Here is a 20677-nt window from a genome sequence, read left to right as displayed (position 1 = left end):
TATCATGAAACTTTTGGTATTTCCATACTGTCATTTCAAGAATCCTTTTCAGAAAATAGAACACTCATTAAGGATATAAATATATAAGTCAACAAATAATATTTTTTTAACTACATCTCTATCAAGCGTTACCTCCCTAAAGTTATAAAATTGGTTTGGTCCCAACTTACTTTCTTGAGGTTTTACTCTATTAATTAAACTATTATTACACTTATCTAATTATTTTATGGGACAATTTTATTAAGATGTATATCAACAAATATTTCGGATATGACACGTGTAAGGTTGTAAACCAATTAGCGAGATTTGTGTTGAGGTGGAACCAATTAGCCGTATTTTTAATAGGAAAACTAATAAAAATAACTTGAAAACTTTGAGTTTTAATCAAAATGACAAAAATGTGTTGTAAGTGAATAGTACCAAGAGTGACTTTTTAGAGTAAAAGTGTCTTTAACGTTAAAAGTGAACAGTATCAGGAGTGTTTCATTAAGACTCCCATTTTTAATACCTATTTTTACGTTTTTTAAAATAAAATAGAACAAACGATCTAACAGCTAGTTGACGTCAACCTGTCTTTTTACTTGGATTGTTGGATGTACTCAAGTGCTTGATCTTGTGTTCTAGCAAGTGCGATGTATTTTAACTTTGAGAATGTTGCCCCATTAGCATTTCTCTAAACTAGCTAAAGAGACGAGATCATATATCAGTGCAAACATGCCTGCAAGAATAGACATACTTAACAGACATCGAGTTAACATCTCGAAGGGGTGTGCTACCCCTAAAGGACGATTGGTCATCCTTATTGGATGGCCTGGTACACCGACGGATAACCAATCAACCTATCAATGGTCTAACGCGCAACATATCACTTGATTTGTATGATCAATTCCTTATAAGAGGAAGAATAAGGTACAAAATGAATCCATATTCGATCGTTGTATCAATTATTTTCATCTCATGAAATTAATCTGGATTACTCTCGAGAATTGAAATTCTTGGTCCAATATACTAGTTTGGGGGCAATATATGAAATTAGAGTGAGATTATCATTGATGATGTTTCAATTATATGGTTGCTACCAATATAAATGAAAAACGACGATATCAAACTACATTTCGTTGATTAATGATGACGTAGAACTGATTGACCAACTAAAATTATAATACAAGTTGAAATTAGATTCCTTATCAAAGTGTGTTTGGACCCAACTAAAATTACAATCCAGGTTGAATTAGGTTCCTTATCAAAGTTTGTTTGGATATGTCGTTCCTACGTTGCCCAATGTAATCATGTTGTATTATAAGTGGGAAATGAAGTGTAATGAGATAAATGAAATAGTGCAATGGAACACACGCCTTATGGCGCAAGGTTTCTCTTAAACGTCCTGTGATTGATTGCAGCATATGAATTGGTTATAGCATTTCTCCATGAGAATATTGATATGGAGATTTACATGTAAGTTCTCAAAAAGTTACATGAACTGATTCAACTTGTTTAGACCACGGAACACCTTTCAACTCGTTTGAGGAGTTCACTTTACGGATTGAAACAATTCGAACGGATGTGGTATACCTGTCTAAGTGATTATTTAATCATTCAAGGATATGAATAAACTATGGTGGCGTGTTAAATTAAAACGTCATACTCCGAATTGCTAAAGTTACAACTTATGTCAATAACATGAATCTCGCATAGACTCTAGAAGAGTTTGAGAAAACTACCTCGAACCTGAAAAAGGAATTTGAGATGAATGATCTTGGGAAAAGTCGTTTGTGTCTTAGTCCATTAGTCGAACCATATCCAAAAGGTGTTACTTTTGAGTACACCCATGATCATCCATGCGTTGGACGCAAATAAGACCTTGAAGAGTTTGTGGAACTCGAAGTTCCATATCTAAGTTCAACTTTCGCTTTGATGTATACAACTCATTGCATTAAACAAGACATCTTCTTCGTTGTTGATCTGCTGGTAAAGCTACAGTATTGCGCCTACACTTAGCCATTGAATTGGCACTAAAGACATTTTTCCGCTCCCTTGAAGGTACTAGGGATTTAGGCTTATTTGTATGCATCTCGAGCAAATTGAACCCCCATGATCCTCGTAATGAATCTTGCCTTGTTTGTTGTGTTGACACTGGTTACTTATCAAACCCACACAAGACAAACTCCGAAATGGTTATGCCTTTAACGTTAGAGATACTACAACTTTCTGGAGGTTCAGGTGTAGACCTTAGTTGTGAATCTTTGAATCTTTCCAAGACTCACCGCACCTCACAAAGCTACACGTGAAAGACATGGTTCAAAGCTCTTGTTGAGCATATTCGAAGTACATACGATTTTTTCGCCCATCAATGAGTCCCAACGACAATATATGGAGACAATGCCACATGAATCAACCACAACAATACATGATACATCAACAAAGTCAACACCAAGCACATTGCACTCTCATCACATCAGTAAAGCATCACAAGATTGAAGTCAAGCAATTCGATCCCATGAGAACCTTGCCAACCTCTTCACGAAGTCACTGCCGAAGTTTACCTTCTAGAAGCTTATCCAATGAATTAGTATGCATAACTATCTCATTTGCAGTGCTTGTAGTTCTCACTTGGAAGTTATGCCAAACTCAGGGAGAGTATCCAAAAATATACTCACTTGACCTTAATGTACTTTTTTCCTTAAAATTAGAAGCAATTTTCCCACTGGATTTTTGCTACCTGACTAGGTTTTAGCGAGGCATTATCCTAAGCTAGTCATACCCTTGTGTGCAAGGGTGCATGTTTTACTTGCGTCTTGAAGGCGTTTAGTTTTAACTTAGTGCAACTTCTCACTTTTCCCCTTACACTATGAGTTTTATCCCACCTTAGGTTTTAACATAGTCAGGTTTTGTGGTTTTACCACATATGCTTTCTCCTGATTGTTTTTTAGACTCGCATTCGGCTTTCGCTCATTGTGTTGACTAGATGAAGGGATTTCATCAAGTGCTTCTGCGTTTGCCTAAAGAACTGATGTTTCTACTTGAGTATTTCCACTCAAAGGGTAGTGTTGTGAATATATTTTATGTGATATTATTGTGCAAATCCCTAGTAGGCTTGGTATAGAATTCTATGAGACCTAGAAGATCTGTTTGGAGATGGATTGTTTGCCCTCCCATTTCCATACTCTTCTCATCCTCTGCTGTTTTGTATGGTCACGGTTAAGCCACGTCAACATTATTTTATTATTTTTACAAAAAAAATCAATATAAAATGTTAACGTGACTTAACCGTGACCACATAAACAGCAGAGGATGGGGAGAATATGGAAATGAGAGGGCAGACAATCCACCTCCTTCCTTATACAAGTTATACAACTTGGAGAGTAATTTTCTCTCTCCTTAATGTTTAATATAAATAAAGACATGAAATATGGAATAACATAGAGAACTCTTGAAGCCATTTTTCATCTCTTTTTTTCTCTATGTGCCGCGTCCCTTTAGTAAAATAGGCAACACTTTTAAAAATTGACCACAAAAAGTAATAATGGCAAAGGGTAACAGTAAAAAAATGGTAAAGAAATCGACAGTCGATGGATTAAATTAATAGTGAGGAGAGAACAAAAAAGTATAAAAAGACCTCCAACAGGCACCCTTTGTCATAAAAGATCCCACATTGCTATTGCTAGGAGGGAGATTCCCTCAACAAGCCGGGAGATGGTCAAGGGAGTTTGTGGATTTTCACTCGGAAACTTGGTTAAAAAAAGTTGCATTGAAATATCGTAAGGCTCAGGCGCTTAAGAGTCTGAGACTGGCAACAAATATCATAAATTGGACCAATCTTCCATTATGGGAAGAGAGATCATAAACTGGAAAGGCTGAAGCGCTTGAGACCAAATATATAACGTTGAGCTTTAGCATATCCATGATCCATCCTACACTAGAGGACAATCATGATCCAAATGTTACAAACCCATCAAAGCTTGAACATACGTATCAAAAATCAAAATCATGACAGGCAAATACAGCTTTAGTATCCAAAAATGAATGGACAAAAAAAAAAAAAAAAAGAAAGGAAAAGGAAAATTCTACGAGCAGAAAGAAAAATTGAATAGAGGAATACACGATAAGTGTTTTCAAGTATGCCTTGAATCCATCCTTGTGATACCCGGGAAAGCCGCAAGAACCTGATAGGAATGTAATCTTCTATGTACACACCCTCTCTTCGCCCATGGATATTCTACCAGAAAAATCATGAAGTAGGGCGGAGCAGCCTCATCCACCAAGAATGCAAGGGAATATATAAATCATCAATTAATATCAGTCTGGTCGCACATCTAAAAGTATCTGCTGTTTGAAGAACCTGGCGGTGGAGGTGGCAACCGATTTGGAGTACGACGGCTACCAGAGTTTGGACCAGAGTTCACATCACCATTTTGTGCTGGATCACTATAATGTCGGCTGTGACCATTAGACGAAGATCTAGATAATGAAGAACTACGGTCAACTGGACCATTTGCAGCAGCATCAAAGGCGGATCTCCAGTCATCACCTGATGCACCACTGGATGAAGATCTTGAGATGCTTTCTGCAAAATTAACATACAATTTCCATAAATTGCCATGTAAATAAAAGTCAAAGTACCAAGGTAAACTTTAGATCAACATTAAGGTCCCCCATTGTTATAAACTTAGAAAAGGCAAGTATTTGCATAAGAATTTCGCAGTCGAATACTCTCGGTTCTTTCCAGGTGAGAAGTAAAGAAAAGAAATCTAAAATTATAAAGGTCACGTTGGCCAAATACCTTACCAATTATAAGCAGTTTCTATCATTTATACATTCATCTACTCAAGAATAAGCAAGTCTCGAGATTATATAATTTTATAGGATAGAGCTATCCACACACCCATTTTTACTTCTCACACCCCCTCGCAATTTCCAGCCGTTGGATCGAATGAATGGAAGATCAATGGCCAAAAATTAACAAAGGTGTGTGGGAGGTAAAAATGGGTGTGTGAATAGCACTATCCATTTTATAATCAAACAAAAACAAAATAATAACATTTGCTATTGCATACCCTGTGCACCACCACCACCAGAATAGCTGGATGCAGCAGCTGCTCGGTTGTCATGAATGCTGAGTTGGCGTGTTAGTTTGGAAAGGAGTAGTGACTGTTTCTGGTAGCGTTCCCTCCTACCCTTCACATTCTGATCCTCTTGAAGCAGCTCTTCAATCTTTGCTGTGCTTTGAGCACTACCCACAGAAAATGAAAACATTTATCAAACATAATTACTATTTGACACAAATAACATGAGAAAAGCAGCCTATCAAGGCTTAGCAAGTCCACGTTTAAAAATAAATAGATAGATGAAAAGGAAAGAAAATATCAAGTTAACCTGACAGAGCTATATAGCTGATTTAACATGTCTTCCTTCGCCTTTTCAACTTGGCAAAGAACAACCGCCTGCTCAACCGATAACATTAAAGCATTTTCCAAATGTCCAATCATAAGCACGACAAATACAAAGCCGACCTTCCAAGCTTACCTTAGGGACATTAGCAGCCAAACTATTCAAAACAGCTTCAACGTAACCCCGAACTTCTTGAGACATCCACCGGAGTTCTTCCTCAGGATCAGCAGGTCTTCGAGTCATTGTATCCTAAAAATAGGTCGATAAGACAACTTGACGCTTCAGAAATACAAAGCTAAGGCTACAGGTCATAAAATGCACGTTTCATGTTTTTAAGAACTCCACCGTATGATACACGTACTTTTCATATTTAATACAAGTTATTAGGCTTATTTTTTAATAATACACATAAAATTTACGTATTTTTAACATATTATTGAAAAACTAAAATATGAAAATTAAAAATAAAAAAAGCCAACTTTGTAAAGGTACGTTTTTAACAAAGTTGCCGAATAATACACATACCATACCCATTCCCGTATTTTTCTATGTGCACAATATTACAGTGGAAAATTGACACAGGCTATGTTTGCGTGAGAAATTTCCAAGCCCCAAGGAATCGAGGTCAATTTAGCAAGGAATGAATCACAAAAAATTAGATAGGAGGGATTTGAAACTCCCTCCATGAGCATTACAAGGTAGATGAGAGGGAATAGCCAAAAACCCCTACAGGAAGGTGTCATTTGCAAATCCCTCTTACATGCCTTTGCATTGCTGATGGAGGGCTTTTCTAATCCCTAGTATCTAATTTTTTGCAATCCATTTCTTGCTATTTGAGCCCAATCCCTTGGAACTTGGAAATCCGCCACCCAAACGTAGCCATAAGGAATCGCAACTACAAAGATATAGGTAAGCCTCTGAAGATACCAAAAGAATAAATAACAGAATAACAAAATTCACAACGGATATTCACACATACACAAGCATCCATTCATAATATCACAATTATAAAAGTTATTGAAGTCAACAACTCACAAGAGAACCATCAGAAAGACTTTGTCGCATTGTAGGACCACCTTCAGTTGATGCACCCCTGGGTAGTCCTTTAGAAGGTTGAATAACCTTTCCAATCTTATTTATCCACTCTAGCTTGTCTGCCACAGTCTCTGCCTTTAGCACAACGGCGCTGTGTGCTGCAAGAAAAATGGATTTTAGGATTAAGATAACAAACTCATGCAAGAGAATGGGTGAAGCCACTGGCAGACGACTACAACGACCAAAAACGGGGATCTACCTTTCAGAACAGTTTTATATGGAACTTTACTAGTTATCTTAAACACAAGGCTGGGTGATTTTTCTGGTCCATTTGACTTTTTGTCCTTTGAACTCTTTGATGGAGGTGGTTCATCCTCATCTGAAGCCTCTTCAATATTACACTCCTGCAAAACAATCATGCGCTTGGTCATTGCCGCAACTGGACTGCAGCACCATACTGTTATACTGAATGGTGTGCTGGCTACTGTTAACATGCACATACATGGTGTTTTGACATGTTCAATATAATGCTTTTGTGCATGCACCAAGATGACAAAATTGATATGCGAAGTGCATCAGTATTGCTCATATGATAAGAAGACTACAGAGACGATAAAATTTACATTACCATAAATGCTGGTCACATTGTTAACTCCGGCAAGCATTTAGGTCTATATATACGATTTCACTATTCCGAATTTCTATTATACTTTCAGGGATTAACTTGGTTTCCTAAAGCTCAAACCATGTGCATATGCTAATCTCAAGCCCAGTTAAAATGGTAGCGTTGAACCTCATGGAAACACATTCAAAAGAAAAAATTTGGCATCAAAACACCACTTTCTAGTCATTGGGTTACACTATATATGCCTTCCAGGGGACTTCCTATGCAAGTACAACAGATAGCAGTATGATAACTAAATCATATGAAATTTGAAGAGCCAAGGCATTGAGGGATTCCAATACCTCCAAAGTGATGACACCACGAAAGTGTCTCTCCTCTTGCTTTTTGGTGTAGCCAAGCTATGAAATAAAGGAAGGGTCAAGACATATCCACACAACAATTTGCAAGTGTAAAAGCAGCTTCAATAACATCCACACATTCACAATCCAGAATTCAGAAGTGCAATAAAGATACATAATGTAAGAAGCAAACAAACACCATTTCCAACATCTTGCGACATGTATATAATCTGCAAGCTAGCATAGAGGAAGACACTGCCTTATTTGGACTTTAAAAATAAAAAACAAAAGCATTGAGAACATATCAGAACAAGTGCAATCACTAAGGAGAATCAGGCAAACATGAACGTATGCATTACGAGAAAAGTAGGATGAAGAAAATGGTTATTTTGACCACTACGCCTTCCCTGTTCCCAGTAAGGAGGTGAGTTGCTTTTCAAGAATTGTAGTATGTTAAAAATAAAAATATATACATAAACTAAATAAAAAATTGAATAAAAAAAAACAACACGAATGAATGTTATTCACTTTTCTCTCCCCAGAGGTTGGTTGGGTGCCACCAAATTCAATCAGTCATTGAATGGATGACAAGGAAGGTTGTAATAAGATCTTTTGGTACTGATGACTTGAGAGAGACAAGAAATTTTGAAGGCATATAAAAATTTCTGATGGAGATCAAGACTCCAACAAAGCACAACTCTTTTTATTTTCTTCACTGATATGAGGCATAACTAACGCCTAACTTTATTTTGTTCTTTATTTCTTTGAAATAGATGTAAACCGGCGTGGGGCTTTTTAAAAGATGATACCTCAGCATTTTTACAACAAACTCAATTAACTTATCAAGAAATTGTAAACAGAAGATTTACAATGTACCAAAATGGTACAAACCCCACAAAATAAAATAATAATAGTTTAAACAAACTCAAAATGATCACTGCCTTAAACTTCATGCATATCAAAATATACAAAGGCATATGTCGTCTATTTGATGCATCATATCCATCGGAACACCATAATCCATTTTTGTTATATAAGCCTGGATTTATCAGGCATATGATTGTAATTTTACAAACCTTTCCAGTCTTTTCATTCAAAACAAACCATCGCTTGCTCCACCCATTAGTTTTGGCACTTCTTTTATACAAGAAACCTGCAGATGTTGGAAACTTCAGCATTAATACATGCAATTTATAGAACTTCAGAGAACTACATGGTTAAGCAAACCCCCGTCAATTAAAACCAACCCAAGATGGTGTCCAAAGTAAAAATTAGTCATTTCTTTCACCTAGCATACTAATGTAAAGTTACTGAAAAGAAAAGGCAAAAACCAATACATGACCAGAACCACACAGTACATTTCCTTGATTAATTACACAATATCTTGAAGTACAGGGGATTTTCAAAGTTCAAATTTATCACAGTTAATATCATCATTTTCATCAATTACGAATTAAGAAACGGGCGATTGAATTTGAGCATAAAAGACCTGCCATGTATGTTTCAACATTTCCTGGGTGACCCTCAAATGTCTCGAAAGAATATGTTCATGCATTTTTGCAAAACTTTAGACAAAAAATTAAGTAATTGCCCTGCTAATTGCCAAATATTTATCAAGGATTCTAAGTTCAGCACAATGCACTAAAAACATGCATAGAAGAAGAAAACCTCCATGAAACGTTACCATGGGTAATTCTAAGTTACAAAATAAAATAACTGTTTACATATAGTATGTATTGGCGTTTAGCTAAATGAAAAATTTTAAATACCACTTAAAAGGGCATTCAATTAGGAAAACTCAAGAAAAAAATTGGCAGGAGCAGACCAACTGTTTCCCAAAGATATTAATAAATAAAAATGTTTCACACAAACCCTGTTCCAAGAAGTCAACAGGTGCAAGCATTTGCATACAAACCTGCTGTTATTTCGCCATCAGGACCTGCAGTCTTCAAACCAGTTGCCTCCTGTACATCTTTGCCGTCCTTACCAGATTTATCCTTATCCTTCATTGATTTCATGCTACCACCAGCTTGTTCACCTCCTGTTTGAGGGCTAGTTGCCTGAAAAAGTGGATAATGGAGAGTATGAACAAGCAGCTTAGATAATTCAAGGTTGAGAAATTAGCACTCTATATGTAAACGAAATTCATGTCTACTTAATATTTTCATTTCATTAATGGCAGTTTACATAATACAAAGAGTCGGTCCCATACCCGATTCATTATTGCTTGCTCTGCGTCTTGTCCTTTCTTTGAAGATCGATTTTTCACTTCTTCCTCTCTACGCTGCCTCTCCATCCTGTAATAGACCAAGAATAAATATATTATATAACAAGCTGCATAAATAGACATCACAATACTGACTAAAAACAAACAATTTTAATAAACTAGTCCATGGGGACATGATGTGTGTGCCAACATGAGCGGCCAGACTTTCTATGAACTCTTAAAAACTGTACGACATTAGGGTGTCCACTTTGATTATCCATCTGCACATGCAAAAATCTACTAAACATGCCATAACACTGCAATTAAAAGGAATTGACCGCACATGCAAGAAGCTTAAAACAGTTTGTGCCTGAAACTGGTATTATGTATCAACAGTCTAACAAAAAAATAAAGACTACCTCCTTTGCACCAAGCGGATGAAGTGTTGAGGAGGCACAAAAGCACGCTCCATATCTACCAGTGCAACCACCATTTTCTTTGATTCATTCTTAAAGGCATCCAATGCAGTACTTGCAATGGCCACAACCTTGAAAGAAATTGATGAAAAGAAATTAAGCAGTACAGAATTTATTCACTGTATTAATCATTGTGTAAAATACAGAGCTATACGCCAAAAGACTGCACAATATTTAAGGTAGCATACCTCCCTCTTGAAAGGAGGGTATCTTCCAAGACCTGGTGTAGCATTTGCAGCAGCAGAAACTATATCTACCAGGACACGGTGTACCTGTTTAATCAATCAGCAAAGAACTCATCATCAATCATTTACTGGAGACATGGCAGACAATTGTCCATATGATCAAACAGCAGTGAAGGATGATTTTAGTTGTAGGCCCTCCAATCATTCATATCAAATTATAAAAGACAGGTGTCATCATTATTATTTGATATCAGAAAAAACCCAAGTTTGGAGCGAATGATGTCTACAACAGAAAGCATACTGTAAATACAATCTTAAAGACAAAAAACGGGGTCAACATAAAAGATTTCATCATTTCAATGGCTCCTGCCACAGAAAATCAAATTATAATTAACTCAATAAGAAGCGAAGGAAAGAATGAAGGGAAAGATTAGCCTTCTGTACACTCGAAAACAGAAAAGGTACATGGAATTCAAACAAGTGCAGAAGCAGAGACATAGCTAGGATACCTCATCCACACAAAGACGTGATGGTTCTTTTGCAAGCTCTAAGACCCCCTTTATTAAAGATCTCAACCCCTTTTCAGGGGATATGAGATATGGTTGATAACCATCTGCTTCCAACACAATCTGATATAGAATGATAGCAAAAGGTCATGTGAAGTTAAGAAACTTTAAACCTCAGAAAAACAAGACCATGACAAAACATACCCTCTTCACATTATTGATATCAAAATGTCGGTCTAATGGGAGTTGTTTTATTCTATTTGGAAAATTTCCTTCAAAACTTGCAACAATTTTCCATCCAGAACCCTGCATAAAAAGTTTTAAAACCACATGAACTAATAATCCAGAAACATTCTATTTCATAAACCAGAAACATATTTCATAATAGGAAACTAAAAAGTACTATATACCCTAAAAGATTCAACTACTCACAAATTCGTAATGAAATGTGATAAACCACCTAAAGTATTAACAAACAGACCAGTTTAACCTGAAAGAAAAAAAAATTGAACCTAATGGAATTTATGATCCATTTCAATGGAAAAAAAAAAACAAATTGAATGACCAACTGATAGGGACTGCATCTATAAACCCAAAGAAAGGAGTAAATTATGAGATTTGAAGCCTACCTTCAAGAAGGTCTCAAAGTCCGACAATGATCAGACAAGATTTTAAAATAAATACACACTTTTAAGGTGGGGCTTTAGCTTCAGAGGAATTTTATCTTGTTGTCATTCATCTACCTTTCTTATAGGGGGTTATGAACTATTTAATTCCTTTTTTTAATTTTTTGTAATCAATAATTTGAAGGAAATAAAAAGGTATATATCACAAAAATACTTGGCATGCACAAGTCAACCATTTAACTAAAAGAACTCACCTCACCAGATGTAATGTGTTGGAGAAACTTATCCTCAAACTCACGGCAAAGCTCCAAAGCTAGAGATCTGGTGCCCTCAGCACTCTGCACCATAGACGCACCAAGCTTCACTAATTCATCCTGAACTATTTGAGACTTCCCTTGTAACCTGGAAAAAGAGTAACAAGAACTATTAAGTTGAAACTGACGAATTAATATGGAAGGAAAAGAAATTACCACAGTTGAAGCAGGGAACGATATTATTCAAGGTAGTAGTTTGATCAGTAGGTTTTCATGTCCTACACTTACAGATATATTAAAGTGTAGATTGAGCTAATTTTATTAGGTCAATGCAAGTGGAATGGCCAAGTGAGATCTCATAATTAGTAAAGGTACTAGAAAATATCCCCACAAAGCATCTGGGAGGGAGTCGATCAGTAGAAAAACGGATCCACAACTCCGGATATATCCCAAAAAAGAGAGCGAGGTAACAAGAAGAAAATAACCCTGACCAAACAGCAGCAAAAAATCTACACACAGTGAAATAATAGGAGGTATGATATGATAATGACTGGGCCCATCTCCCTGGAAGTGGACAGAGAGGGGAACGGGTGGCAATTGGTAGGTGGGCTAAGTTTTTCTTCATTTTTAAAGATGCCAGGGATTTTTCTTCTTGTGGAAGCTAGGTTCAAGTCTCTGATACTTCGACAACAGCCAGTTCAGAAGAGACCATTTTGTGAAATGGACCAAACATATCCTAAAGTTGTGTGTTTTGAATAATATGAGATATGTATAAGAATATTATAAAACAAGATAAACAGAATTCGAGAAAAATTACCCAGAAAGGAGGTTTGGAAGTCTAACTTTCATACGGCTACGAATCTGCTGTGCCAGAGCATCCACCAAGGCTATTCTGCCTAGCTTACTTTGAGGAGCTCCGGTCAAAATAGACTTCAGACTTTCACTTTCAGCCCTCCAGGCAGTTTCTAGGGAACTTTCAGAACCTCCAGACTGTGCAGAAGCTATTGAAACCGATTGACCTATCAAAGCAACCCAAGGAATATCAGATGCCCTTGATGGCCCTTGATTTAACAGAAGTGCCTGGACTGCAGCAAGTGCTTTCTGATCTGAAGCAGCTTGGTCTATCTTGCTAATAACACCAACGGTTCTGGTACCTGTAATCCACATTTGATCGTCTGTTCAATCACTTCAAACAACAAAACAGAACATAATAAAATAATTTGTTGGGGGTGGGGGTGGGTGGGGTTGAAGGAATGATATTGGAGGGGGTTCAATTAATGTACAGGAACTCTAACATGCAGCATTACCAACAGGACCTGATAATTATTAAAACATTTAGAGATCAAAGAATAAAAGCAACATTTCAGCAACCCACTCCCTAGAGTAGGGAAAAAGGGTCTTACAAACTAAATAGCAATGTTTTTACCATCTGCATCGTACTCCTTGACAACTCTGAGGGCTCGAGATGAAGCAACTTCAGGTGCTTGAGATGCAGGTATTATAACAAGCAAAATTGAATCATTGTGCTCAGCATATTCACCAATCTACAAAAGTTAAACAATTTCATTTTCAGTACCAAGTTTAAATTCAGTATCAAGTAATCCTAAACAAAAGTCCTAGTGCAACTAACGGTCTAAAACTGCAAACAATTACATACCATAGACTCATCCATAATCCGTTGATCAAGCCCAGGTAAATCAATCAATTTGAGGGGTGGGGCTGCAATAAAAATCATGTTAGTAACCATTAAATTTCAACCAACCACGTATCATTAATTACTGAGTGAAGAGACTGGAAGCTAGGTATTAATTGAACTAACCTGTACTTGTCCGCAGTTTCAAATTAATTTCATCTCGGGTTTTTCCTGTAGCGTTACCCAGCCTACCTTGCAGTGAATGCCGTAAAGCACCTGCAGAACAACAAGCACATTAAAGTTTAAAGTTGACAGAATAAGAATGAGATTATCATGGTTATGACACATTATGCATCCAATACATCATGAGGTATTCCTAATATCACATAGGCTTCAACTGAGTATAAGCCCTGCATGAGTTAAGAGGCCATTCAAAAGGGGATTCCTAATGTTGACCAAAGATATCCAAAAACAAGCAACAGTTAAACATGAATTTGAACTAATGTAAGAACACAAAAATGTAGTTACTGACTTGCAGAAACTTGTTGAGATTTATTGTCAATCTGCAGTATAATAGATTTGCTGCTCAAAGAACCATCCCTCTGCAAATCAATGCTAATGGGAGCTCGAGTAGCACCATTTTCACCGGTTGGCTGGAAGGAGAAGAGAAACATACTTTAGAATAAAATAGAGCTTTTATTTTGTCACATACCACGCAAAACTTATCTATTATATCCTACTTACCAAAACAGGATGTCCAATCAAACTGTTCAAAACTGCTGATTTACCCGCACCCTGACAATAACAACCATGAGAAAAAGAAAAATATATCAGGATCTCCAGATAGTGAGCTCAGTATGGACAAGTAGAAGATTAATTCCAAACATAAAGAACAATGATATTCAAACATACTGTTTTTCAAAATGTAAATTCATCTTCAAGCTGTTATCGTAGCTTATAAGCCATGGAAATAAAATCGTATGCAGACACACATGCAGAATGCACATATCCACACACGCATGACAATGCACACTATAAGCACAGCAAGAGAACAAGTCAAATAACAGAGAGTTTATTCCCTATTCATAAGGAAACTGTAACAAATTACAATAGCAGCAGCAGTGAAAACTGCTGAACGTAACTTTCTTCAGTTAATGCAGTGCAACAAAGTAAGGCGAGTCATGGACGCAAAGTAGATGCAGATTGCCAAGAACTGCCCGAAAATTTAATATCATTATCGTGTTTGGTGGTCATTCTTCAAATCAAACTCCATTGACCATTTCAATATCAGATTCAATATATCCTGTTTTCTGGGAGACATGGTTTCCAGTTATCAGTTAGCGAGACAAACAAACAGAGTATTCAGGCTAACCCACATCAAATAAGAAATACGAATTAAGAAGATCAAAACACCCTACGTAGATTCAAAGATCTCCGATTGCGTCAGAGCAAGCCGATTCAAAGAGATCAAACTGCGAAAGAATGGAATCGAAAGAGGATTGGTTGACTTACAACATTGCCGAGAGCGACGACGTTAAGGAAACTGGAAACCCTGCGAGAGGAGGTTGTGTTCTCGTCAACATCTTCGTCGGCAAGTATAGCGGCGCCTTGCCGCATCGAGTCTGATAGCTGCAACAACTCCTCGATCGCCTCCATCGCAGCAGAGGATTGAGGATCAAAGATCTGAGGGGGAGACCGACGGATCTGATTCAAACCCTAGGAATTGGGAATTCGGGAACCAAAACGATCGATCTCGTCTGGTGTGGGTGTGTCTCTCTTCGCTCTCTCTATCGTTGGTTTCCACCTGAGGGAAACTGAAATTGGGGGATTCAGAAAGAAACTGCGAGCGAAGGAAGACAAAGAAAGAGGAAATGTGGGAGAAGCTCGCTTTCTCTCTCTAGACTCTGTCTCTCTATCTATTTCTTTCTTCCAACTTTCTCTCTCTTGCGTTTTGAAATCTCAGACTCCTCTCGCCATTCTCTCTCTCCTCTTTCTTTTATTTTGAATGTTTGTAGCTGGGTGGGGCTGGGTACCCGTTTCCTTTTAATTTTTTCAATTTTTAAAACTTTTTTCTTATAAATTAGGGGTTTTAGGTTCGATTCTTGATGAAGACGAGTTTGAATCATATTATTGCTAACTCATTATAAGGCTAAGTTCACCCTCTTTAGTCTGTCCTTAGTAAACTGAATATAATATCATTTATTAAAAAAATAAAAATAAAAATAAAACTCTTTTTCTAATATGATTTTGCTTCCACTATTTTCTGTCTGTTGTTTCTTTTTTCCCCTCAAATTTCAAGCCTTCTCTTTTCAATTTCCCTTTTTAAAAGGAATTTTGAGTAATAGGTATCTTAATCTTATTTGTGACCACATTATCACGTCAGATGTACTTATGACATTAATTACTATTATATATATAGATTACACATCAATTATCACATAACTTGTTTCTTTAAAAAACTTAAAATATGATAAAATTATGAAACTGTTATTAACACTCCAAAAATCTCATTTCACACTTTTCTTAAGTGTATTTTTTTTTCTAATTATAGAAAGTTTGGAGTGCAAAATGAGATTTGTCTACAATTCCCTAAAATTACGTGTTTTAGTCTTTGTATTAAACTTTTCTTTTTAACGAACGATAATATCTACACTAAATTGATGGAGGAGTGGACTAAACTTCACAATGAACTAGCCATAATAACTGTTCAAATTCATTTTTGATGAGATTCGAACATACGACATCTCACTTACAAACAAAGAGGAATATCACTAGATTACTAAGTGATAGTTTTTGTATTAAACTTAAGGGTAAAAGACTGTTTACTACCCTCATGTTTCGTGATTTTCAATATTTAGTACATCAATTTTTTTTCATCCCAGACTCATACTTAAAGTGTAAATTTTGGGACAGTCTCATACATACGTTAGTCAAATTGTTAACTCTACCGTTAAATGATGACGTGGCGCCCACGCGGACAATGACTGGGTGCCACGTGTCATTAAAAAAATATAAAAAAATTAAACTATTAAAATAATTAATTAAATAAAAGTTATATATAAATTTTAAAAAAAATTCCCCAAATTCTCTCTTCCCCACCCCGATCCCCCTCCTTTCTCCCATTGCACCTCTGCACCTCTGCACATTCTTCCCCCTGTGGACCTCTGCTCATCCATCCTTCCCCAGGTCCCTCTGCACCTCCATCCTTCCCAGAACGCCTTCGCCTTCCGCAACACACACGCCCACAACCCTTCATCTTCCTCCACAGCTCCACGGCTCCACCCCTCTACCTCCTCCTCATCTTCCTCCACGGCTCCACCCCCTCCACAACCCCAGCGTGGGCTCACCCTCCAGCCGCAGTGAGTAGACGAGGAGGAGGTGCAGTGGTCTACTCACTGCGGCTGGAGGGCGAGCCCACGCTGGGGTTGTGGAGGGGGTGGAGCCGTGGAGGAAGACGAGGAGGAGGTGGAGGGGTGGAGCCGTGGAAGAAGACGAAGGGTTGTGGGTGTGTGTGTCGCGGAAGACGAAGGGGTTCTGGGAAGGATGGAGGTGCAGAGGGACTTGGGGAAGGATGGATGAGCAAAGGTCCACAGGGGGAAGGATGTGCAGATGTGCAGAGGGAGAAGGGAGGGGGATCGGGTAGGGAAGAGAGAATCTGAAGATTTTTTTTAAAAATTTATTTATAACTTTTATTTAATTAATTTTTTTAATAGTTTAATTTTTTTTTTAAAAATTAATGACACGTGGCGCCTAATCATTGTCCGCGTGGGCGCCACGTCATCATTTAACGGCAGAGTTAACAGTTTGACTAACGGATGTATGAGACTGTCCCAAAATTTACACTTTAGGTATGAGTCTGGGACGAAAAAAAATTGGTGTACTAAATGTTGAAAACCACGAAACATGAGGGTAGTAAACAATATTTTACCCTAAACTTAAACAGTGAGAGTAATGGATTAGAATTAAGATAGGTTAAGAATTTAAATAAAAAAAATATTATTGTTTTTAGATTGTAATTTTATTGATTGACTCCCTAGTCCCTACCCCTCTACCCGTTGTTAACGCTTTATTCTTGGTCTCCTCCTCCCCCCTTCTATTGTCAAATTATGTTGTGTAAGATTTTTATTTTGTGTTGACATGATTGGGGGCTAGAAATTACCTTGTCTATAAAAGTATCATCCCTCACCCATTGAAAGTGATCCAAGACTGCAGCCAAGTTTTGAAAGTTTTCACCTTCTACCAGTGGCCTTGGTTCAGTTGGTTCAGTTGGTTCAGTCAAAGGTTATTTGACCGAGTGCAAACCTTTACATTCACTGAAAAATGCTTATAAAGACACTCTGAAGTTTAACTTTGATGGGCTCTGTTCGTGATACTTTGGCCGCAGCAGGAGTCATCATCAAAAATCATGTTAGTTGTCTTATCATTACAAGTGTCGTTGTGCCATATGAATACTTTCATGGCTAAAGTTGTCGCTCTTATTAAGGCACTTTTCATGCTAAATGTGTTAGTTTCAAGAGGATTTTAGTGGAAGGGATATCTAAAATCCTACTTAATTGTGGGTATCAGTTAGTCTTGGATTGTATTTTGTTAGATTCGTCTCCTCGTTATACTAGACAAGCTGCAGCTTGACTCGTCTCTTTAATATTATTTTGATCTTTTTCTAGTATATGGAAACAAATAGAAATGATTTAAGGACCTCCTTATTTTCTCTCTTTCACTCTTTTATGGGTAAAGGAAGTGATTTCTTTCAAACTTCGCTTGTTACGAAAGTAGCTTTATAAAGCTCTTGTAAAAATGATATCACGAGATAACTGCTTTCAAAATGTTTTGTTTTTATAAAACCCATTTGATTGCATAACTTTATAATGAAACAGTTTGTTGATGAAAAAAAAAATAGCAACTATAAACCTTATAATCTTGAATATGAAAGTTTCCTTGGGATTTTTAATATATAGTGGATCGGTACTTATAATAAACTTATGAGAAAACGTATTACTAATACTACCTAAAAGGTTGGTTATGCATTGCTCTATTAGAAAATTAGAAAATGAGCCATTCAACATTATGGGCTGCGACAAGTTTAGATGATTATGTAGTAACCAACCTCGTAACTCATAAGTCACAAACTCACAACCATTTAATTTTTAAGGTGCTCCACCACCACTCAACTTTTACCGAAGAGAAATGGCAATGGAGGAAGAAAAACTCCAACACATGATTTCAAATTGTAAAAGTGTATATTCTTAATCAAAACGGCCTCCTTTGGTATAAAAATACAAGTTAGTAGAGCCTTGTTCTCTTGAACATTTTTTTTCTCGAGTGAAAGTCTGAGATTTAACTAAAGCACATTTAATTAAATATTAACTGTTCACTCTTAAAAATGTACATAGAGAGTTTCTGCATACTAGAGCGTTTGAACAAAATCAAAAGTCACAAATATAATATTGGTGGGAAGGGAAAAATTGTATCAACTGATAAAATGGCATTCATCGGTCAAAGTCAAACCGAAGAATCAAAAAAGGACCAATTAAAAATTTAAAAGCCTCTAGTTTGACCAAAGAAAAAAGCTTCTAGTTGCTTATACTTGTATGCGGTTCAATGGCATTTTTGAAAGCAGCTGCTGTTTGAAACGGAATTGAAACAATGCAAGTCCTTTTCTTAATCAAAGGTGAGCAGCAAAATTGCTAATACATCCGTACGTGTTGTCAACATGCCATTGGGCACGGTCCAGGTCAGGCCCCAATTCAAAGGGAGCGGACTAGATTTGTTTTAAGATGCCACTGAACAAACCGGGCTGGATATTGGAATTTCTGAATTTGAAACCGGACGGACCAATCTCACTAGTCAAACACAAAGGAACGACATCGATTAAGTTGTCTTCCTTGTTTGTCACTCGCTCTCATGTTTAATCTTGTTAAGTTGCATAAATTTTGTTTATTACAATTGAGTATCAAATTCTTATTACAACAATTAAAGAGAAAATTAGAAAATAGATTAACAAAATTAGGTATTTGAATTAAATATTATTTTCATTTATAAAAATTAGCTTGACCTACTGCAATTTTTTTTATTAAAACTCAAATTTTAGGTTCCTTGGGAAAAAACTCATTTATGAGACAAATTTGGGCCAAGATTCTCCTGGGTTGGGTTAGTAGGCTGGTCCATCATATAAGTCTATTTTTTTAAGTTTTATATTTATAAATTTATTGAATTCAACGACTAAGATTTAATATAATCAAATTTAACGGTAAAAGAAAAAAATTTAACCGTCCATATTTAAATCCAACGGCTAAAGTAATTAAAATTATTTTTTTTTTCATGTGTTTCATATTTTTTCATAGTGTTTCATGAGTTTCATGGTGTCGGTTTAGTGATTTTTTCATATTTATTGGAATTTAAATATTTTTAGGTTAAAATGTTCATAAAATTAAATTAGGATAGTCTACATAATTTTTTTATTTTTAAATAGTTACTTTAAGAAGAAAAAAATTATCCTAAATTCATTCTTTAAAATTTAGGGCTAAAAAGTTAATCAAAAAAGTTGGAGCAGAAAATTGTTATTGGGTTAAAAATTTTAAATTTACACACAAGAGTTGGAGATGGTCTTAGAAAAAATGGGCTTAAATTTTAAAATGCTATCTTTTAGTTGAATTTCTAGCTTCGCCTTTAGATTAATGTAGTTTCACCATGGGAACATAATTTAGGCCTCTATATATGTCGAACAAAGTGATGATTTTGATAACAGTTAACAAGTGGCATGGTCATTATTAACCTTTCATTTATTTGGTTTATACAGCCAAATTGCATAAACAATTTCAGAGATAATTCTCTAAAAAAATTAAAAGAGTGTATATTCTATTTCTATATACGCCAAATCGGATAAATGGTCTTCGTGGTTAAAAGGTATTCGGAAGATAGCCTATGTGCTAAAAAAATTCGAATTTAAACTCTTGTGGTGAAGTCTGTTAGGATCTATGCCCAAAATTGAAACTTCTGTTATTCATCCGTTAGTGTAAAGGTAAGATAGTCATTTCATTGATCAGTTTAGCTTCCTAATAACTAATCGATCAGTTTAGCGGTTCATTACCAAAACCCCATTCCCAATTATGAAGCAATGAAATCACAAATAGAATTCTTGGATTGAAATCAGAAAGGTTTAGTTCATGTTTGAATAGCCACGTCATGGGAGCGGATGTAGACATTGCACCAAAATAATAAGGTATTGCTGCAATCTTGATAACCTGCAATACCCAAATTGGGAAAAATAAAATAAAATGACCCAAAATTCAAAAACCCAGATGGAGATAGAAGAATGTACACTGGGAAATGATGAGGCTGAGATTCTGAAGACGTTAAGATTGTGGAGGGCAGTTTTTGTCCAAGACGAGCAGTAAATTCAAGAATA

At 36.3% G+C, this 20677-nt stretch overlaps 1 protein-coding gene across 1 annotated transcript; it reads right to left on the bottom strand.

The window, feature by feature from the left end:
* Nucleotides 1-3863: 3863 nt before the first annotated feature.
* Nucleotides 3864-15289, bottom strand: LOC103444512 (dynamin-2A-like). Its single transcript, XM_008383447.4, has 22 exons — nt 14785-15289; nt 14017-14067; nt 13805-13925; nt 13459-13548; nt 13297-13358; nt 13066-13183; nt 12457-12793; nt 11640-11787; nt 10964-11065; nt 10763-10882; nt 10257-10340; nt 10012-10139; nt 9599-9683; nt 9302-9446; nt 8463-8539; nt 7390-7446; nt 6683-6827; nt 6424-6581; nt 5524-5637; nt 5374-5441; nt 5055-5230; nt 3864-4564 (listed from the first exon to the last, which is right to left on the bottom strand). The coding sequence occupies exons 1-22, from the start codon at nt 14926-14928 to the stop codon at nt 4314-4316; spliced, it is 2781 nt and encodes a 926-aa protein (XP_008381669.1). The 5' UTR covers nt 14929-15289; the 3' UTR covers nt 3864-4313.
* Nucleotides 15290-20677: the final 5388 nt, after the last annotated feature.

The sequence above is a fragment of the Malus domestica genome, chromosome 10 (genome assembly GCF_042453785.1).
Source record: "Malus domestica chromosome 10, GDT2T_hap1".
Classification (NCBI taxonomy): Eukaryota; Viridiplantae; Streptophyta; class Magnoliopsida; order Rosales; family Rosaceae; genus Malus; species Malus domestica.
The sequence above is the reverse complement of the archived record's forward strand: the minus strand, read 5'-3'. Positions and strand labels throughout refer to the sequence as shown.